Source organism: Pseudonaja textilis, chromosome Z, assembly GCF_049901715.1.
Source record: "Pseudonaja textilis isolate UNSWEBS1 chromosome Z, rPseTex1.2, whole genome shotgun sequence".
Classification (NCBI taxonomy): Eukaryota; Metazoa; Chordata; class Lepidosauria; order Squamata; family Elapidae; genus Pseudonaja; species Pseudonaja textilis.
The window spans coordinates 68,876,353-68,896,556 of NC_142008.1; the positions used below are offsets into that span (position 1 = coordinate 68,876,353).

Genomic DNA, 20,204 nt, shown 5'->3' on the forward strand with positions numbered 1-20,204 from the left:
CAGACCACCAAAATTTTCTTGCGGCCCACTGATTGGCAATCACTGCACTAGACCAAGGGTCTTCAAACTTGTGGACTTCAACGCCCAGAATTCCTGAGCTAATATGACTGGAGGAGGAATTCTGGGAGTTGAAGTCCACAAGTCTTAAGTTTGAAGACCCTGCACTAGACGCAGCTTCAGAGGATGCTTTGAACCAGCATAGCAATCCAGGGCTGGAAGGTACCTGGAGGTCATCTAGTACAACCCTCTCCTCCAGAAAATGAGTTTGTCTTTTGACCTCCCCCAGTCACATGACCACATAGCCATGCCCACCAAGCCACACCCACAGAACTGGTAGTAAAAAAAATTGAATCTCACCACTGTGTTATGTACATATAGGTATATGGGAATGTGTGTTAGTTATTACTTATTTGGTTTAGGGACTCTATTTCTTTCATTTATTGAGTTATTGAGATATATTTTGTTTTTTGGGGGGCTGCATCAAGGGAGACTCATTCAATTTCATTGTACACATTATGAATTGACAATAAAGATTTGATTTGATTTGAAAGGCAAATTTTAATTCTAAGATTACATTAAAATTAATTGTAATACTAAGAAAGCAGCTACACTCTTAAAATGGTTTTTATATTTTATCTGAAAAAATCAATATATTGATTTCAGAAACTTTCAAGACAATCAATAACTGAGATTCACAAATTTGATTTCAGGAGAGAAATATGGTTGTATGATATTTTCAAAGACATTTTCTGAAAATCATTTGAGAATTTGTATCTGAACCAGAGAAAAACATTTTTGGGTATTATCTGTCTATAGCTGAATAATAACCAGTTTCTTTAGATTTTCACTCAATATATTTAATTCCTTCATTAGGATTAAATCATCAGAACACAAAACGTGTCCTTTAAAATACTATCACAGTTAATCAATCTTCTAAAATAAAATAATAAATGAATAAGCCAAATTGGTGACAAATTTATCATGATGTATCTTTTAGTAAAATTGAACAGAAAATGTTAAGTTATTCTATATACCCAAAGAATACTTAATTTAATGTAAATATTTTTAAACAAAAAAGACTGAAACTTACAATTTGCATTTCTCATTAAGAGCTTAATTCACATTTTAAAATTAACAAAGTCAGATTGATAGTTCATTAACCATTTTAAAATAGATTTCTATGCAATAGAAACTTGCATACAGCAAATTATTGAATAGGTATAAGATTTATGTAATTTATTTCACTTTTAAACTTATGATTTTTTCTACCCAATTTCAACTTAAGTATTTTATCTAAATGTATTTTACTATAAAGTTAGCAATATTTTCAATATTGTTATGGATCATATTCTGAAAATACACTTGCACTATTAAAATTGTTCAACAATACAGTGTCACTGCACTAAAATATTTCCCTAAAGTCTTCATGGCATTTTATATAAATTTCATAGTAGGTTTTAGCATAAACAGTAAAATATTTCTAAGTAATATATTTTTAAAACTGGAAGACTTGATGTTTGAAATTGTGTAGGACATTGTGGTTAAGAACTAGAACAGTTTTCAAAGTGTGCTTTGGGATCCCTGGAGATCCCCAATAACCTTTCAAGAAGTCCATAAAGCCAAATAAATATTTTAACATTTCTAATTTTAATTTCTTATAGCATAAGTATCAAAATATTTTTAAGAATGAAAAAGGGTCTAGATGCCAAAATGTCTGAGAACCATCCACAATGCTTATCATTGTAACAACTGAAGACGAGAAATGTGAACATGGATTCTTGTTTTGTGATTATCTTTATTTGGTAGAAGTTATCACAGAGCTATAATTGATTAAAATTGACTGACTGTAGATGAGGTTGGGCAGTTAGGTGTGTTTGATTGTTGAGATGATGGTAAAGATTAAAAAGTTTATCTGGTTTTTTAATTTATAAAAAATTGACGGCTCCTATAGTACAGTATAGGAAAGTTCAATAGGTCTGATGATGAGTCATCAGCCAAGGGGGGAGGAGGTCAATTAACAAACGTTCTTTTTTCCTGGTCAATGTTTGCTGCTGCTAACTGAAATCAAGTTACTTGATCCAGCAATGAATTGAGGTGTTGTGACTGAGACCTGAATGAAGGAATTGAGTGGAGTCACCTGAGTGGAGTCATCTGAATTAAGACTGTCCTACTAAATTTCTGTGTGGGGAAAACGAAGACTTAATAAGACTTATTAGGACTTGGAGCAGGGGTATCAAACTTGCAAGCTCACAGGCTGGATGCCTCATTTGCTGGTCACGCTCACCCTGTTCAGTGAAGGAAAGAAGTTGTGATATGTCATATGACGCCATGAGTTTGACACCCCTGACTTAGAGGATCAAACAGGTTGGGATATTTGCTGTTATACCAGGAGTCTCATGTCTAAAAAGTACCTCTGCTTGAGCTGGTAAAATTGGTTTTGAAAGTGGTGTGGACACCTCCAAATCTTGTCATTTATGCTGAAACTGGTCTGTTCTGACCATTATGTCTGTCTCACAAAATCTGTTTTTACTAGGATACATTGTAGACCTGTTTTTTGTAGTAAAAATGTTCAGTGGTTACAGGAGCTAGAATTTAGTGTTTTGTCAATGTATGACTGCTTGGTCAAGTTACAATAGTTGACCAGCCCATGCCTGCAAAGAAGCTGAGCCGGATTAAAATTCTAAAGAGCTTGGCATTCTCTTTATCTCTCTTGGAGCAATATTTACTGATGACTCTAATCCTTCAAGCCATGCCTTGATAACTGGTTACATCATCAATTACTGATTGTTGGCTAGACCTTGAATTATTAAGACTTCCATACAAAACCAATTTCCTTATTTATCAGAGATCTGCAGAAGATGAAGCATGTAGGAAAAACAAAATATGCCTAAGTATAGTTTAGAATTCATTAGAAAGCCTATTTTTGTTTTTCTTCACTTTCTCCTTTATGTATTCACTGCTTAAGAAACTCATTCTGGATTGAATCGGGGCACTGATTAGGCTCTGGAAGATCATCTAGTGCTTTCAGCAAGTGAACTCTGAAAGCTTTATGGATTCTTTTCAGATAATCTTGCTTATATTCATTGTTAAAGTCACATAACTTTCATTAGTAATGCTAAGAATGATAGTGGGACAATGGCTTATTGTATATTCTATCAATTTTGATCTGTATCCTATTAATATGTGGACAAGAAGCTTGGATAAATTTGTGCCTAGCTCATTCTTGATTAGTAGTGACCACTGGATTGATTGAAAGATGTATTGTGTTTGAACAACAATACCTCCTCCCCCAGTAGGTGGAAAATGAAATTTATGTTGAAGGTTGAAAAACAATCTGTAGATTATCAATATATTATCCCCTGCCTCCACATTAAAACATCTTTAGGCTTGCAGTGAATTATGAATTTATCATTCCTTATCAATATGGTTGAAAGAATGGCAGCAGATAGATTCTAAGATAGATAGAGTTCTTTAGCTGAAATATCTGCCTTTTCTACCACAATGTGTTGTTTGTTGAAGGCTGAATTGTTGGTTAACATCAGTAACAGACACCGGTTCTAGGCCTGCCCATGGGTCTTCAAGCATTGAAGGTTTATAATAATTCTCCACATCATCATTGGACAGTGTTTTCTCTTTTCCATGTGGTGTACCAAATGGAGTCGATATTCGGGGTGATCCCTTCAAGAAAAGTCATGAAGCAAAAGAAAAGAATGAAATTAAAATTTATATGTATATATATATATTTTGCATTCAGTATCAGCTTTATATAAGTTCTTCAATACCGCCATTCCCCCCTAAAAATGTAATTTGTACACATTAGTTACTAGCTGTTATTTTGTATTCCCACTTGAAAAATTATAACCAAAGAAAAATGCTGAGATGGTGAATGCCTAACGAATATATTAAAAAGTATATACATAGTTCTTTTTTAAAAATTTCAAAATTATATATATATATGGTTCCCTCATATTCCTCATTCCCAATGTTGCTCTGACTTGGCACCACTACCACTGCAGTGATCTCATCCCTGTCAATTACCATGATGTCTGACAGGTTGGCTAGTGCCTGACTATCTGAAACTGGAACCCCACAGGATTTTAAGCCTTCTTATAGTTCACAACCTTTAGTGATATCTCCCATCTCCATTTGGGAGAGTCTAGCACTGTGTAGATGTTCCTATACACAATACCAGTTATTCTAAGTGCCTGACAAGAATGCACAGCAGAGTAAGAATAATTCTCAAATAGCTGCTTCTAAATGAGATTGCAGGAGATTGGGATCTTTGCAGTATCTTTTTCTATCTTGTATTTGCTTAGTGACCATTTTGCTGTTGATTTAAGGAATGGATTGTAGTCACTAAATGAGGGGTTATAGTGCACTCCATATGGTTTTAGTTTATTATGTTCTGTGAAGCCAGTCATTAGTTGGAATAACACACTGCTTTTTGGCTGTGGATAATATTTTAGCTCACACATTATGTTTATTAAGTCATAGCTTATTCTACCCATGACTTGGTAACCTAGACATTAAATATAAAAGAAGTACTAAGCTTTACATGCAAAACACCTATATTCAGCTTTTGCCATTATTAGATACAGCACAAAATACTCGTGAAATCTTTTGTGTTCTTATAAAACATACCATGAGTATGAGTGGTATAAAATAATTTCCTGTATTTCATCTCTATATCTGCATATCTACAACATTTAAACAAAACAATATTTTTTTAGGTAGAAGATTCAGAATCTTTGCTGCCTTTCAAGGACGATGATCCTGTTCATAATTACCGAGAATAAAGTTTTAAATAAATTTGTGCAAAAAATGGCCTTGGTTTAAGGTTTATTTTTATTACTCATTAAAAGTTTGTTCGCTAAACAATATGAATTATCTTGTGCATATATCCCATGTTCATAATTCTACCTTTAAAGTAACAACTCTATGTTATTTAAGTTAATTGTATAATACTGCCAAGGCATTTGACATCTAGTTAAGAAATTAACAATGGTGAATCAAGTTTTTGAACCTTTTAGAATTATTACAGTCCTGTAGTATTGTGATCTCGAATGAGATGAGGGCGTCATCTAAATATTAGCTGTAAGTGGCCATATAAATTTTCTAAATAAATAACTAAATTTGATTGCCTTATCTAAATTGCATGACTTACATTTTTACTTCTAACATTCTTATAATTTTAGAAAAAATGCTATATACTTTATAAAACTTTGTTTTATTTTAGTCAATTTCTATTGTGTCTAGGCTACATTGATACTTGGCTAGATAAATGTGACTTTTCAAAAGATCTGTGTTACTGGCCAGTTCTGAAATAAAATGACAGGCTGAATAAGAGGGATTATTTTAACCTTTTCTACAGTCATATACTGTAATGAATGTGGGAATGACCTTGGCAGACAGGAGGAAATTCTGAAGCCTAAGGTATTGGTCTGTAAGAAGCAGCTGAGTCCGCGAGTTGGGGGAAAGCATTAGGAAGTCTTTTGATCACAAAATGGGAATGATAAGAACTCTATACCACTGGGCTGAAGGTTTGGGACCAGCAAAGAGAAAAAAGAAAAAAAATTAAAAAATGTCAAAGAAGCCTTCAGAACTTGTGGCTATCCCAACTGGACCTTCATCAAATGCAGAAAAAGATCCAGCAGGAACTGCTCTATATAAAGAAAAGAACAAAGAGCAAAGTAATGCTGTCATTCCATACATTGCAAGAATATCTGAAAATCCTAAGGATTTTCAATCAACAAAACATACATGCATGCTTTAAACAGAAGAATATATTAAGGAAGAAGCTTGTCCACCCCATGATAAAACATCCAGACACAAACTGAGCAATGTGGTATATGCAGTACAATGCAGTGAGACATGTCCAGATCTCTACATTGGAGAAACAAAACAACCACTTCACAAACACATGGCACAACAAAGGAAAACAAACCCACCAGATTCAAGATTCAGCAAGATCCATCTGCATTTGAAAGACAAATGTCACTCATTTTGAGGAGTTTTGAAGCAAAGCACATTCTGGATAGATAAGACTACTGATTTGAAAGAGGAGTCAAAAATAGCATCTATGTTAAAATTGAACAGCCCTCTGTCAACAGAGGCAGAGGGATACACACCACCTATATCTCCTGTCTACAACACAGTCCTTACAGCAATCTCAAGAAGGTTCCACATTCATTTGCACTCTGATTTTAGGTGACCTTGAGGGAACAGATAAATCCCCAAGTGGACTCAAACTCTCAGAGATTTAATGACTGACTGATCTTCAGAATGCTAAGAACCAGATGAATACAAAGAACATTCTATTCCCCAACATTCAGTCAGAACTGAAGAAGCTTTTTGGATGAGGTGAAAAGGAAAAAAACCAAGAAAGTCCTCTTGCCTTTTGAAAAGCATCTTTGGGACAACCATGACTTTGATGATTAAGAATCTTCATAAATGATTAGTTCAAACTTCCCTTTTTTAGTCTCCAAAAACTAAGGAGATTCCTTCTGCATTGTTTTCTACCCTTTCTCCTGTGGACTAAGATGCCTCTTCTCAGACAGTTGTCTAGGCCAGCGGTCGCCAACTGGTAGGCCGTGAGAAAATTTTGGTGGGCCACAAAGAAATCTCACCCCTAGAGCAACCCCCAAAGCAATTAATCCAGGCTGCGCAGAAACACAAGGCTGCGCTGCCTACATGGCCCACGTGAACCCTCCCTGCCCACTCACTCCTTACCTGGCAAATTTGCCTACTAAATTGCTATTTTTCCTTTTTCGACCATCAGCTATTCTGCTGTGCCAGGAGATTTAGATTAGCTAGGAAGCAGAAAATGGTTGGATTTCTTGCTTTCTAGCTAGTCTTTAGATTTTCAACTCTGCTTTTAAGCACAGCCGAACCTCCCTTAGGACTGAAGGTTATATTATTCAGTGCAGACTCACGGCAAGCCAATTTTATATGACATTCAGGTAGCCAATGGCAGATAGATAGATAACTCAATGATTCTGTGAGCAACTCAATCTGCCTTCCTGCTTTGCCTGATTGAGTAAAAGTTGCTCTTCTTTTAGAAAAAAATCAGTATTTATAATATTTACATACAAGCCATGCCCAGCCAGTCACATGATCAAGCCACACGCAAAAAATTAGGCCATGCCCACACAACCAGTTAGTGGTCCCTGGGATTTAAAATTATGAGTTTGGTGGTCCCCTGAGGTCCAAAAGGTTGGTGACCCCTAATGTAGGCTATGGGTCTTTTCTTCCATCTTCCAAATTCCCACATATCATCACAAGTATTTACTATCATTTTGCAAAACTGGTTGAACATTCTATTTTTTTCTGTTAGGAATTCAGTGGAGTGCAAATTTAGAGCTGAAATCTTCAGTACGTGCAAGTTTATTTAGAAGTTGGAAGCTCCTGTGTCCAATAAGGCTTATTCTTATAGAGTGGAATCAATCAATATTGTGTATATCTGATAGTTTACATACATCCTCAGTCTGAAGTTTGGAACTCAACCGTGGTCTGAATGAGGTTACCGAAACAAATGAAGGAAAAAATCCTTTATCTTCATGTGCTGTCCAGCCAGTGTATGGGAATTGGATAGTTAGGTAGCAATTGTGAGCTAACTTAAGGGAATGCATTATGGTAAATGTAGTTAAGGTATCCTGGGAAATGTAGGCCATGTCACGTGACCACATCTGTAATCTTAATTGGTCACTAAATTGACCCTTGATGGGTTGGGGGAGTTTTCCTCACTCTTGGCTGAACTCATAGACTCGTGGTAACTGTTCTACTTTTATCATTACAAGATGGGAGAAAAAGGATAGGAGAAACCATCTTTTTACCTACAAGACAGATATGCAAAGGATTGGTCATTAAAGAAGAACTTCATCACAAATGTGAGTTATGAGGATACCTGATGAACCAATAAAAGTACTTTGTTATGGGTGTTTTGTGGAGTTTATCTATCTGCATCTGTGCAGGATACAGAATAATAAAAAGATGGTTATTTGAAATCCTGAAGCCCATCAGTATAAAGACAGTTAATTTGGATTTGTGATAAAGCAAAGTAATGTTGAAGCCAGAAGTGAATGCGGAATGCTAAGTTCTGTGCCTCAGTTTGAATTGCAGGGAGGGACAAGAATCCCCCCTTCCCCTTTTACGCAAGATACTTTTCAAATAACCTATGCTTTGGCTTTCAAAGGCAAACAAATTTGCCTCCTTCGATCCTTTTTTCCTCCTCTTCCTTTACTGAGGCAGGATTCCTTTGTCTTCGTATCAAGTCAGGAAGGGGCAAATTCCCCCTCCTTTTCTCTTCAGCGAAAGAAGTGAGCAGTGTTTCAAATTACAACTCCTAACTCAGAAAGAACCAATTTGTAAAAGAAAGGGAGGGGCCAAGTATCTCTCATCCATCCCTGTATTCATCCAATTACAAGCCCTTCCTAAACGCAATGAGAAAGTTTCAGAAATCTTACTGGCATTTCTAGAAAAGAAAACTAACTTTGCCCTGCTCATTTCAACTGAAAGGCTTTGCATTTTTCCAGCTCAGAGGCAATAAAAGAAGCCTCTCCAGCTATTTTTACAACTACTCTGACCGTTTTATTGGGGGTCATAATTCATTACTGACAGATCATCTTCAAAGCAAAGAAGTCTAATCCTAGCAACGTTTTAAAAAGGAACAATTTCTCTTTCTGATCAAAACCTTAAAATTTCTTCAAGTTCTCCTATCTTTATTAAACTATTAAAAAAAAAAAACTTATACCACTGCAAGCAAACCTTTGGAGTGTTGTATTTGATTGATTGGTTTTTCTTCCAGAAAGGAAACAATAAATTCCTCTGGAGTTCACCCCACCCCCCACAGACTCAAGCAAAGCATCCCACAGCACCATCTAGTGGTCAAGGAGAAATTTCCCAGAGTTTACCAATACGTGCTTGCAATGATAATCCCTTTTTGCAATTATTGTGGACAATTTAATCAATTTAATACAAATGTTCCAAGATTAACTGCAACCTAACAGACCTAAGCAAAGCAGCCCACAGCTATATCTGAGGCTCAAGGAGATATTTCCCAGAGTTTGATTTTTTTTTTTTACAGTTTCTCAAATTTGACCAGAGTATTTATCCAATGATAAACCCTTTTTGCAATTATTGTGGACAATTTAATCAATTTAAGGTTCCAGGATTAACTGCAACCTAACACAGGCGTAGCAACAGCGTCTTCCATGCATATTTCTGCATTTAGCCATCCAGTCTTCAGACTTTGCTATGCAACCTCTAATGCCCCCTTGTGTAGCAAGCACACATCGCACCCTAGAAACTGCCATACTGTGTGCTGTGCTAGCATTGCCCAGCCTCTGCAGCGCCACCTACGTGCTCAAGTATTAAATCCAGCAGCAATTCTACTTTCTGCTACCTGCTTGCAGTGCACCCTAGTACAAAAAAAGGGAATTACATGGAAAATCACTAAATTTTCCAAAAGTCACCTTTTACCAATTTGAAACATGGCAACTGCTTCAGCCATGACGGATGTCCCTGAAGTACCAGAGGACTTGAATCCTCCACTCACCCTTGCTGTAAACATGGGAGCCTGGTTCCCGAAACCCAGTTTCAGATGTCCAAATCTCTACAGAAGCAGTGATACCTCAGAAAGCCTACAACCTCAGAAAGAGTAAGAAGCTTACCGAACCCATAGAAGAACACTTGAGGAACGACTGGGAGAAGCCGCTATGCAGACTCTTGAGAAGATCTGTGATGCCCAAAAACACAAGCTGCCCCCCGAGAAGCTGCACATTGCTAGTTGATCTAGATGCCCTTCTCGCATGGTGGAGATGCAGCAAAGACAACCTCAAGTCCATCCAGTCAAGACTGGGTGATCCCAAACTCCTACAACACGTCCAATGCTTCGAGGAGTTTCACAAGGAACATGAAGACTGTGTTGAGGCAAGCAAAACAGCCCTCCAGGCAGCGCTCCACAATGCGCTTTGGCAGGAAGTAGTGTCAAGGGAGTAGGCCACATCCAATATTGCTCCTCGATCACACGTGTCTTCTTTCTACCACTCTAAGAAACCCTCCTGCCTCCATCCCAAATCGGCTAGATCACAGGCAGGTCCCAATGTCTTGCGCCAATTCTCTGCTGCCAGCTCTCATCATCCTTCCAGAGCATCCTCCCGTCATAGCGGCGCATCTAAGGCCTCCAAGGCAGCCAGCTATGCCGAACGAGCTGTAGAAGCCCAAGTTGAAGCTGCAGCAGCAGAGGCAGATTTATGTATTACGACAGAGGTGATACAGCAGAAAGCTGAAATGGCCAAAGCTCAGGCCAATCAACAAGCAGAAATGGCCAAAGCTCATGCCCAAGTGGAGTTACTTGAACGACAGAGATGACAGTGAAGACAGCACAAGCTACAGCATGGCAGAAGGCGGCCAAAGCTGCCTCCCTCAACTTCGACCTCGAAAAGTTGGGGGAAGAGAACCCAGATACACGGGTCAAGGCCTACGTGGATGAGTAGCACTCGCTTCAAAACGAGCAGGTGGAACTGTCGCTGATATCTAGAAGTCTCCCACCACCAAGGGAGTACAGGGAGGAATCTCAACCACAAACTCTACACGTCAGTTATGCAACTGATGTTGTACAATCTAAAGTACGAGATTCACTTCCCATCAACAGCGAACCTTCCCCAACTGATGTTGTACGTACCAAGGTCCAAGATTCTCTTCACAGCACCAGCAACCCTACTCTAACGTCTCATGGCCTGCCAGGTGAGCAAATTAGCCCACCAGTGATCACGACTTCTCCACAAGTAGACATGCCACCAATGACACCTGCCACACTCAATCCACAAGCAGTACCATTCCAGCCATAACCTCCACACCACCCAAGTTCACAGGCACAACAAGATAACCGCAGCCAGCCTACACAGCAGTGTGAAGCTCCACCATCGCCTCTGGAATGGCAGAACAACATCCTCCATAAGCACTGGGAGAAAGGCTACATCCCATTGTTGACATACAACTTGAACCTACCCTCTATGTCAATGCCTCAACCCAACTCTACAGATGATGCTGACTACTGGAGAGAGTTGGTAGTAAGCAGAGGAAAGCTAGATTTGGCTGCTAACGGTGTATACAAATTCTCTGATGAGCCAGGCGGCGAATATCTCCTATGGAAGAAAGTTTTCCTGCACCCCATTCAGGCTACACGCCTGAAATCCGATGAAATACTCATACACTTGATGGCATGGCTAGGGCCGCAGTCTGCCAGAGATACAAAGGCACTTTATGCCTCCCACTTAGATGACCCAGACGCTGCACTACAGTTTTCATGGTAAAGACTCGACAATTTGTATGGCGCTGCCTTAGACATACAATCAACACCCCTGGATAGCCTACACAGATTTCCTAAAATTCCTATCAGCAAGCCTCACCTGATTGCAGAACTTTCTAATATACTCATACAACTGAAAGCGGCACAACAGGATCCCAAGTTACCGGGACTCGCTTGTCTTGACCAAGACGACATGCAAAACAAGATCGTTCAAAAACTCCCACAGGTGCTAATTGAACAATGGCTCTGGATGTCCGACGCCTTCATGGCCAGTGGTCGCCACAACTTTATACCCTTTACCATTCTTGAAGAATTTGTGGCCCACCAGGCAATAGTGTGCAACTCCTCCCGGGCCCGTGCACTCAGAGCTGTTAGCCCTCCCAATGAAAAATGATACAACAGCAACCATATATTGTCCACAGGCCCTATGCACACTGCAAGGGAAAGACCCTTCACGGCTGTCCATAAAACGGAGATCGACTCCTAATCCATACACAGTTGGGGAGAGAACTCATCAGAGACAACCCAATTTCAATCTCCAAATACAAGGAGAATACAGTTTTGTCCTATGCACCACACTCATCACTCGCTGAACAGGTGCACTGAGTTTGCAGCGAAATCACTGACCCAATGAAAAGAGTTGATAAGGGAGTACCAATACTGCTATAAATGTTGCGAATCCAAATACCCGTCCAAGTACTGCACAGCCAAGGTGCAATGCGACTTATGCAATAGTGACCAGCACCTGATCATGCTGCATCCAGATTCCGAGCCACCACTGCAGATATCTTATAGCCCTCCTTTGAACAAGGAGCCTCAACCTAACACAGAAGCATATAGGGCTCCTCGGCAGACTACCAAACTGCAACCAGAACAGAGTATTAGTGTCAACTGCACATCACTGTGCGCGGACTCACCATGCCCTCGTTCGTGTCTTCCAATCTGTTTAGCCAAAGTGTACCCTGAAGGATGCCCTGAAGATGGCGTGAAAATGTACATGCTGATAGACACTCAAAGGATCTGCACCCTGGCCAGACCCGCATTCTTTGACCTCTTTGCGGTGCAACAGGACAAACTTCACTGTATCAATGTGCCATGGACCAAGAAGTATGGTGGGAAGGGGAGCTATTGGACTCTGCATAGAGTCATTGGATGGAAGTTCCCAGTTCCCACTACCGCCTGTGTTTGAATGCTATGGGGTACCGAACGACCTCAGTCAGATCGCAACACCTGAGGTCATAAGTAGCATACCTCACCTACAGTACCTGGCTCATCACTCCCCCGCTCTAGATCTGAAGGCTGAGATCCTACTCTTGCTGGGAAATAATGTCCCACGCGCCTTTCTCTTCTCCGAGTCAGTCGGCGACCCTGTAGATGGCCCAGTGGCCAACAAATCTCCACTAAGATGGGGTATTGTAGGAGTGGTCTGTATCAATTGCCTACAGGCCCCAACCCAGTCAACTACCTTAGCTACCTCTGTTCTCAAGAATGGCAGACCATCTCTCCTGACACCATGCCAAGAAAACTTCACGCTTTTGACAGTCAAACCTGTCTTGGGAGAGGCACTATTTCAGACTACCAGAGAAGACCATGACTTAGCTCTGTCTGTTGAGCACAAAAGATTCCTTCAGCTCATGGACAAGGAGTTTCAACAGGACACAACCAGTAGTTTGGTTGCGCCATTACTCTTTCGCACTCCCAGACAACACTTGCCAAACAACCAGAAATATGCGCTCTCCCGCCTCTTCAGTCTGAGACGGATCATGACCCGGAAGCCAGAGATGAAAGCTTATATGGTGGAATTCTTGGACAAAATGATACAGAACGGACACGCTGAGCCGGCCCCACTCCTGGAAACTGACGAAGAATGTTGGTACCTGCCATTCTTTGGAGAGTACCATCCACAGAAACCAGGCCAAATACATGTAGTCTTCAATGCCAGTGCACAGTTTCAAGGTCACTCTCTGAACAAGGCCCTTCTGACAGGACCTGACCTCACAAACAGTCTCCCTGGGGTACTCATCTGCTTTAGAAAAGAAGCCATAGCAATTATGGCCGATATACAGCAGATATTCTATTCCTTCCACGTACAAGAAGAGCACCGTAACTATCTCCGTTTCCTGTGGTTCAGTGATGATCAACACAACCAAAGGATCTCAGAATACCGAATGAGGGTGCATGTGTTTGGCAACGGCTCCTTCCCTGCAATTGCGAACTATGGTCTCCAACGTACTGCTCTTGAGGGAGGAGACAAATACAGAGCAGAAGCTCAGCGGTTTGTAGAACACAACTTCTATGTAGACAATGGCCTGAAATCCATAGCCACCCCAGCAGAGGCCATAGACCTCTTAAAGAATACACAGCAAATGCTAGGGACAGCCAACCTCAAGCTGCATAAGATAGCGTCCAATAGTGAAGAAGTTCTAAAGGCCTTTAATCCCAAGAACCATGCCAAGGGATTGCAAGACCACGATTTCGCTAGCGACACACCCTTCATCCAACGCAGTCTCGGCTTGTGTTGGGACTTGAAGAAAGACCTCTTCACCTTCAAAACCCCAGCCCTAAAGACCGGCTCCATGAGGAGAGGAGTGCTGTCAACAGTTAACAGCCTGTTCGATCCTCTAGGGTTTGCAGTTCCTGTTACTATTCAAGGTAGAATCCTACTGCGCACGCTCTGCCAAAACACCAAAGATTGGGATGAGAGTTGGAGGCAACTCTCTCTGCTGCCTCCGAGATGTTTACCTATATCGCACGTATGTTCCCATCTCACCCTCCACGGTATAACGGAACTACATGTTTTTTCAGACGCCTCAACAAAGGCAGTAGCAGCTGTGCCATTCCTCAAAGTCTATGGCAGGGAGAGCAACTATATGTTCGATTCGTCATGGGAAAGGCGAAACTAGCACCGTAAAAAAGTCATACTGTACCACAGCTAGAACTTTGTGGAGCTGCACTGACAACAGAACTATCAGACACGATAACGAAGATGATAGATCTTCCCTTAGAACCCACCACCTTCTATACAGGATACTGGGTTATATCTACAACGAGAGTAGACACTTCTATGTCTATGTGAACAACAGAGTTGAGTGGATCAGGAGAACTTCTAAACCAGCACAGTGGTGGTATGTTCCAATGGATCAGAACCCTGCAGATCATGCAAAAAGGTCTATTCCTGCATCCCAGTTACCAACTTCTAACTGGCTCAAAGGCCCCAAGTTCTTATGGCGTACAAACACCTTGGAACCAGAAAAACCCAATGGCAACATTTGACCCCTAGTCAAGAAGGTAGAACCGGTTGTCCCTCCAGTCGTCTGCCTAGCAAAGATGTTTCAACGAGAGAAGATAGGCCCCTTGAAACCTGCTTGTTTTGAATGCTTCTCCTGATGGAAACCTCTCGTACTGGGAATAATTGTGCTCGTCTGCACAGTCGTCCGTCTCCTCGGTCATCAGCAAGTCTTCAAGTCATACTTCCCAGACCACTGTACTCATGCTGAGAGACGAATATTGAGAAGTGTGTAACAAGACACACATCTGTCGGAATACGGATGCCTGAGTGCAGAGAAATCCATACCACAATCCAGTCCACTTCTGAGACTGAACCCTTACCTCGACGACCAGGAGGTGCTGTGAGGTCGTCACCTACACAAAGCTGAAATGGACTCACCCAGCAAGTACCCCATCATCCTTCCGGGTAACCATCATGTAACGAGGCTGTTAGTACACCACCACCATGAACTAATCCATCATCAAGGCCGCCACTTCACAGAAGGTGCCCTCAGAGTGAGTGGACTCTGGATCGTAGGCACCAAAAGATGTATTACAACTGTTCTGCAGTCTTGCTTCCATTGTCGCAAGCAACGAAGCCAGACTCTACACCAGATGATGGCTGACCTACCCAAGCACCTGAGCTCCAACCCACTGTTCACCAATGTAGGCCTCGATGTATTTGGCCCTTGGTCTGTGTATACACGGACCAGGGATGGTCAAGCTAACAGCAAACTATGGGCAGTACTCTTCACATGCCTCAGTATTCGAGCAGTCCATATTGAAGTCATCGAATCTATAGACACCTCTTGCTTCATCAACGCCCTGAGAAGGTTTCAAGCCCACAGAGGCCCAGTCAAGGTATTCAGATCTGACTGTGGAACCAACTTTGTAGGCGCTTGTAAAGAACTACAAATTGAAGATGGCATTCACCCTGACTCGCCACTCGATGGCAACCTTAAAGCTAACAAATGCACATGGATATTTAATCCTCCCCACGCATCTCACATGGGAGGAGCATGGGAACTCATGATTGGAATAGCTCGTTGGATCCTTGATTTGATGCTGGCAAAAGCACCTAAACTGACACATGAGACTCTATCTACCTTTATGGCAGAAGTTGTGGCCACTATAAATGGTCTACCTTTAGTTCCAGTCTCTTCGGATCCTGAGAATCCGACCATTCTCACTCCAGCTGCCTTGCTAACTCAAAAGATGGGTGATTGGCCCACGCCGTTAGGGAACTTTTGATTCTAAGGACTTGTACAAACAATAATGGAGAAAGTTCAACAGCTTGCCAACACTTTTGGAACCGTTGAAAGCAAGAGTACCTGTCTACCCTACAAGATCGCCATAAATGGAAGACCAAAGAATCAACCTCATCCTTGCTGAATGACAAGGATGTGCATCGCAACATGTGGCCTATCTGCAAAGTCAATGTCCTGATGGTGAGGTCACTAGATTCCTCCTGCGACCATCAGACCTTCACCAAGAAGCTCTACACCAGACCGGTCACCCACCTTGTGCTACTGCTGAGAACCTCAAGCTTTGCATGCTTTGCTTTGTTTGATGCTTTATTAATGTCTATTATTTTTCTTAGTTATCAAGCTGTTTATCTTAGTTATATAGTTAACTGCTATTCAGTTAGTATTACTGTTTACTGCTTATCTTAGTTTATAGGTAATTTTTTTCCCCTCTTCTTTTAATAGTGAAATTTACAATTCCAGGCGGGGAGTGTGCTGTCCAGCCAGTGTATGGGAATTGGATAGTTAGGTAGCAATTGTGAGCTGTTCCCTTAAGGGAATGCATCATGGTAAATGTAGTTAAGGTATCCTGGGAAATGTAGTCCATGTCACATGACCACATCTGTAATCCACTAAACTGACTGATGGGTTGGGGGAGTTTTCCTCACTCTTGGCTGAACTCATGGACTCATGGTAACTGTTCTACTTCTATCATTACAAGATGGAAGAAAAAGGATAGAAGATAAACATCTTTTTACCTACAAGACAGATATGCAAAGGATTAGTCATTAAAGAAGCACTTCATTACAAATGTGAGTTATAAGGATACCTGATGAACCAATAAAAGTACTTTGTTATGGATGTTTTGCGGAGTTTATCTATCTGCATCTGTACAGGATGCAGAATACTTTGTTTTTGTTGAAAGGCAGAAAAACCTTTCATTTTCAAAATGGGGATGTTTCCTGATTTTCTCAGAGTAGTCACTCTAGAAACTGTCAAAGGTATTTATGGTATATAAACCTGGCCAGCATGTATTTTATAGAATAGATTGCCTAGGTTTGTTCTACACATCTAGTGATTGGATCCTCCAGGCCTTGAAAGATCAGTATTCTCAGGGTTTTTTGCAGACATTTTTCTCAGAGCCCCAGCTTAACAGAAACCCATTTATTCGTAAAGGCAACTTATTAGTTTATTTATTTATTTGATTTGTCAATTGCTTACAAGATAATAGGTATAAGTATAAACATGAATAAGAATACAGGAAATAGGTACAAATAAATGGGGACAATAGGACAGGGACGGTAGGCACGATTGTACACTTATGCACACCCGTTACAGACCTCTTAGGAATGGGGTGAAGTCAATAGTTTAAAGTTAAAGGAATGGGGGGTTAGAGGAAGTAACAACAGAGTCAGGTAGTGCATTCCAGGCATTGACCACTCTGTTGCTTGAAGTCGTACTTTCTGCAATCAAGTTTGGAGCGATTAACATTGAGTTTATATCTGTTGTGTGCTCTTGTATCGTTGCAGTTGAAGCTTAAGTAATCATTGATTGGTAGGACATTGTAGCAGATAATTTTGTGCACTATACTTAAGTTCAATCATAGGTGATGTAGTTCAAGGTTGTCCAAACCCAAAATCTGAAGCCTGGCGATATAGGGTATTCTGTCGTGAGCACAGTACTCTTCTGTGAAATACTTCTGGACTTGCTCAATTGTGTTAATGTCCAATATATAGTGTGGGATTCCAGACAGATGAGCTGTATTCGACTATTTGTCTAGCAAAGGTTTTGTATGCCCTAGTTACCAATTGTATATTTCCGGAGAAGTTTCGTAAAATTAGATTAACAACTCTTAATGACTTTTGTTATAGTGAGTTCTGGGATTTATACGTATTTAGAATATCAGAAATCAGGACAATTGCGATCTCATGTTAAAAGGCATCAATGAATATAATATGTCTGCCGACTGAATACTAAACAGGCGTGTAAAAAGGCGTGCTAAATTGTATGCACACTTCTATGCAAGTTCAAAAAACACCAAGGACCCTTCATTTCAGGCGCGCCATTAATGACCCGGGTTAAGTCTACACCCCACCCCCATTAAATACCTGATTGTATCTCTGGTAACCTCCCGAAGGCGGCTGCTTGAAGGGCTGCTGCTGGTAAAATGCTTCTCCGGGGGACCTGCCGCCATTGTAGCCCAGATGCCTGGGATTGGCATTGTGGGGCCTATGTGGTGTGAGCGCCGCCGCCGAGCCTCCAAACCAGCTTCCACTATCCCCGCACATTTGGAAGCGGGGAGAGCGAGGAGTAATGTCGTACGGCCGCGAGCGGGATCCATAAGGCGACATGTGGCGAGGGCTTCGGTAACCCTGTGGAGAGGCTCCTTCCGAGGCAGGGCTCAGAAACCCGGAGACACTCGAAGACGGCGGGGTGGGAGACCGAAATCTCTGCCGATACATGGCCGTCTCGGGATGCCCCTACAGCAACCGCCGATTTCCTTCGCCTAGTCCGGAGGAGGAGGAGTTCCGGGTCGATTCGATTGCAGCCCTCTTTCGAAATTGCTCCGCCGAGCGTCTTCCGTTTCGCTCTGCAAGCTTGACGTCTCTTCGGTGTGAATTAGAAATCGAGATCTTTGACTTGCCTTTTCTTAACGACATTGCAATATGTAGGATGCATTAGTCGAATCTAGATTTGTTTACACTTATACAATTAAAATTTTCAGTACGGGCGTGCGGTAGAAATCTACAGTTTCAATATAATTGAATACAATTGATATATTTATTAATTTATATTAATTTATATTGGTTTCTCCTTTAACGTGTATGTTGGAATTGTATGTTGACCTTTTGCTACGTTTCCAAGTAGTATCTCAATTTTTTCTGGGTACGGAATTTCTCTTGGTACGGAATTTCTCTTGAAATCGCGCAATATTTGGACCTCGCAATCTACGTATTCGACTTTGGAATGAAAGTGTGACTGATTTTGGAGGGATTAGTTTCCGACCTGTGTGTACTTAGGCTGCGAGGCTAAACTGTAGTAAGAGCCTTCTTTCACATTTTGCTGGTCGATCAGTCTGGAAGGGGACTAAAAGAGGGCGGCAAAACTACAACGTTATTTTTCTGTATTTCTTTTTGTTTCCTTCTAAGGTCCCTTTTATGGTTCGCCGTTGGTGATGGGTGTTAGGAACGAAGTGTTCCCGGTTACGGGGAAACTTGGGAGAAACAATATCTGCTTTGGCATGCAGTTGCCTCAAGAAAAAAAGGATTTTTCCTCAGGCTTGCAGGCTATTCTATCCTAAATGTACCTAAAACGGATAGATCTTCAAAAGCGTTAAAACAAGGAGAGTCGGGAACCATTTATTGGTACACACAGTGGTGTATTAACCATTAAGCAGACTAAGCATGTGCTTTTAGGCACCAGGCCCAAAGGGGGCACCACAAAATTAAGAAAGAAAAACCAATGAAGATTTGTAAAAAATCTTTAATGTACGAAGGAGTGGGGCACCAAGATTTGTCAGTGTTTAGGGAATCAGGGAGTCTTAATACGCCACTGATTACACAACTTCCAAGACATAGTTTCAAAGCTCGCGCTTGGGTCCTTTCACTGGCCATTCCTCCCGTCCCGCCCCCCGGGACTGAGCTGAAGTTGAAACAAGATACTCACCACGTCTGCGAAGTGGACGCCTCTGAAGACTTGGTACAAGAGTCCAAAGTTTTTGAGAGTCCTGATATCAGTCCTCCCGTAACTTCGCTGGTCGGTCAATGTCAGCTGCTGGCATGTTGGGGCCTACGATAGGAAGAAGCAGTCGCGCCATAGATCATCTGAGGAAAGCCCTATCCTCGCCGCTGGTTAGCGGTGTCGGCTCCTTTCTCAGTCCCCTGGGCTTCCCTCAACTGTTGCGACTTCCCTCCTGCCCTGGCAGTTTCAGGGGGCTGCAGCAGGGAAACTGCCCCCATCCAGGTATTTTTAACATTCTTCATTCAGTGAAGGCATTGCGGAAGATTGTGATACTTTATAAGGCGCTGTATACCGCAGCAAAGAAGAGCTTAGAGAAAAGCGTTCAGGAGAAACTCCATTTCGGAACCTTTCATTTGCAACAGAATATAATAAATTGAAGCGATTCAGGAAGAAAATCTTAGCCTTGTGGTCGCTGGGGCCGAAACAACTCGATGGCGCATAATTAATCAAATTCAAACAAGATCATAATTGTTGCAAATTTGGGAGAAGTTCAGCAAATCTTCATTTCATTTTGGAAATGAAAAAATTTGGAAACCAAAATTTCCAAAGAGTGTTTCGGGGCTAGTCCTCTGTCAGCAAAAGATAGGATTTTTAGAAAAAAAAGTTAGGGTTATCTTTGCTTACTTTTTGTAGGTTATCACCTC

General features: G+C 41.3%; 2 protein-coding genes across 9 annotated transcripts in view; one reads left to right on the top strand and one right to left on the bottom strand.

Annotated features, from left to right (window-relative positions):
* Positions 1-538: 538 nt before the first annotated feature.
* Positions 539-19,689, bottom strand: MPLKIP (M-phase specific PLK1 interacting protein). Of its 2 annotated transcripts, none has more exons than XM_087916667.1 (3): positions 19,486-19,689; positions 17,928-18,468; positions 539-3,678 (listed from the first exon to the last, which is right to left on the bottom strand). In XM_087916667.1, the coding sequence occupies exons 2-3, from the start codon at positions 18,279-18,281 to the stop codon at positions 3,472-3,474; spliced, it is 561 nt and encodes a 186-aa protein (XP_087772793.1). In that variant the 5' UTR covers positions 18,282-18,468; positions 19,486-19,689; the 3' UTR covers positions 539-3,471. The 2 variants fall into 2 exon arrangements, with proteins under 2 accessions (XP_087772793.1, XP_026558050.1); XM_026702265.2 differs by having other exon boundaries at positions 17,928-18,463; positions 19,486-19,661.
* SUGCT (succinyl-CoA:glutarate-CoA transferase) overlaps positions 19,540-20,204 on the top strand; it is a 480,947-nt gene continuing 480,282 nt past the window's right edge. For all 7 annotated transcript variants that reach the window (XM_087916660.1, XM_026702266.2, XM_087916665.1 and 4 more), the window contains exon 1: positions 19,540-19,782. In XM_087916660.1, the coding sequence (XP_087772786.1) occupies positions 19,584-19,782 (199 nt within the window). In that variant the 5' untranslated portion in view covers positions 19,540-19,583. The remainder of the gene's footprint in view (positions 19,783-20,204) is intronic.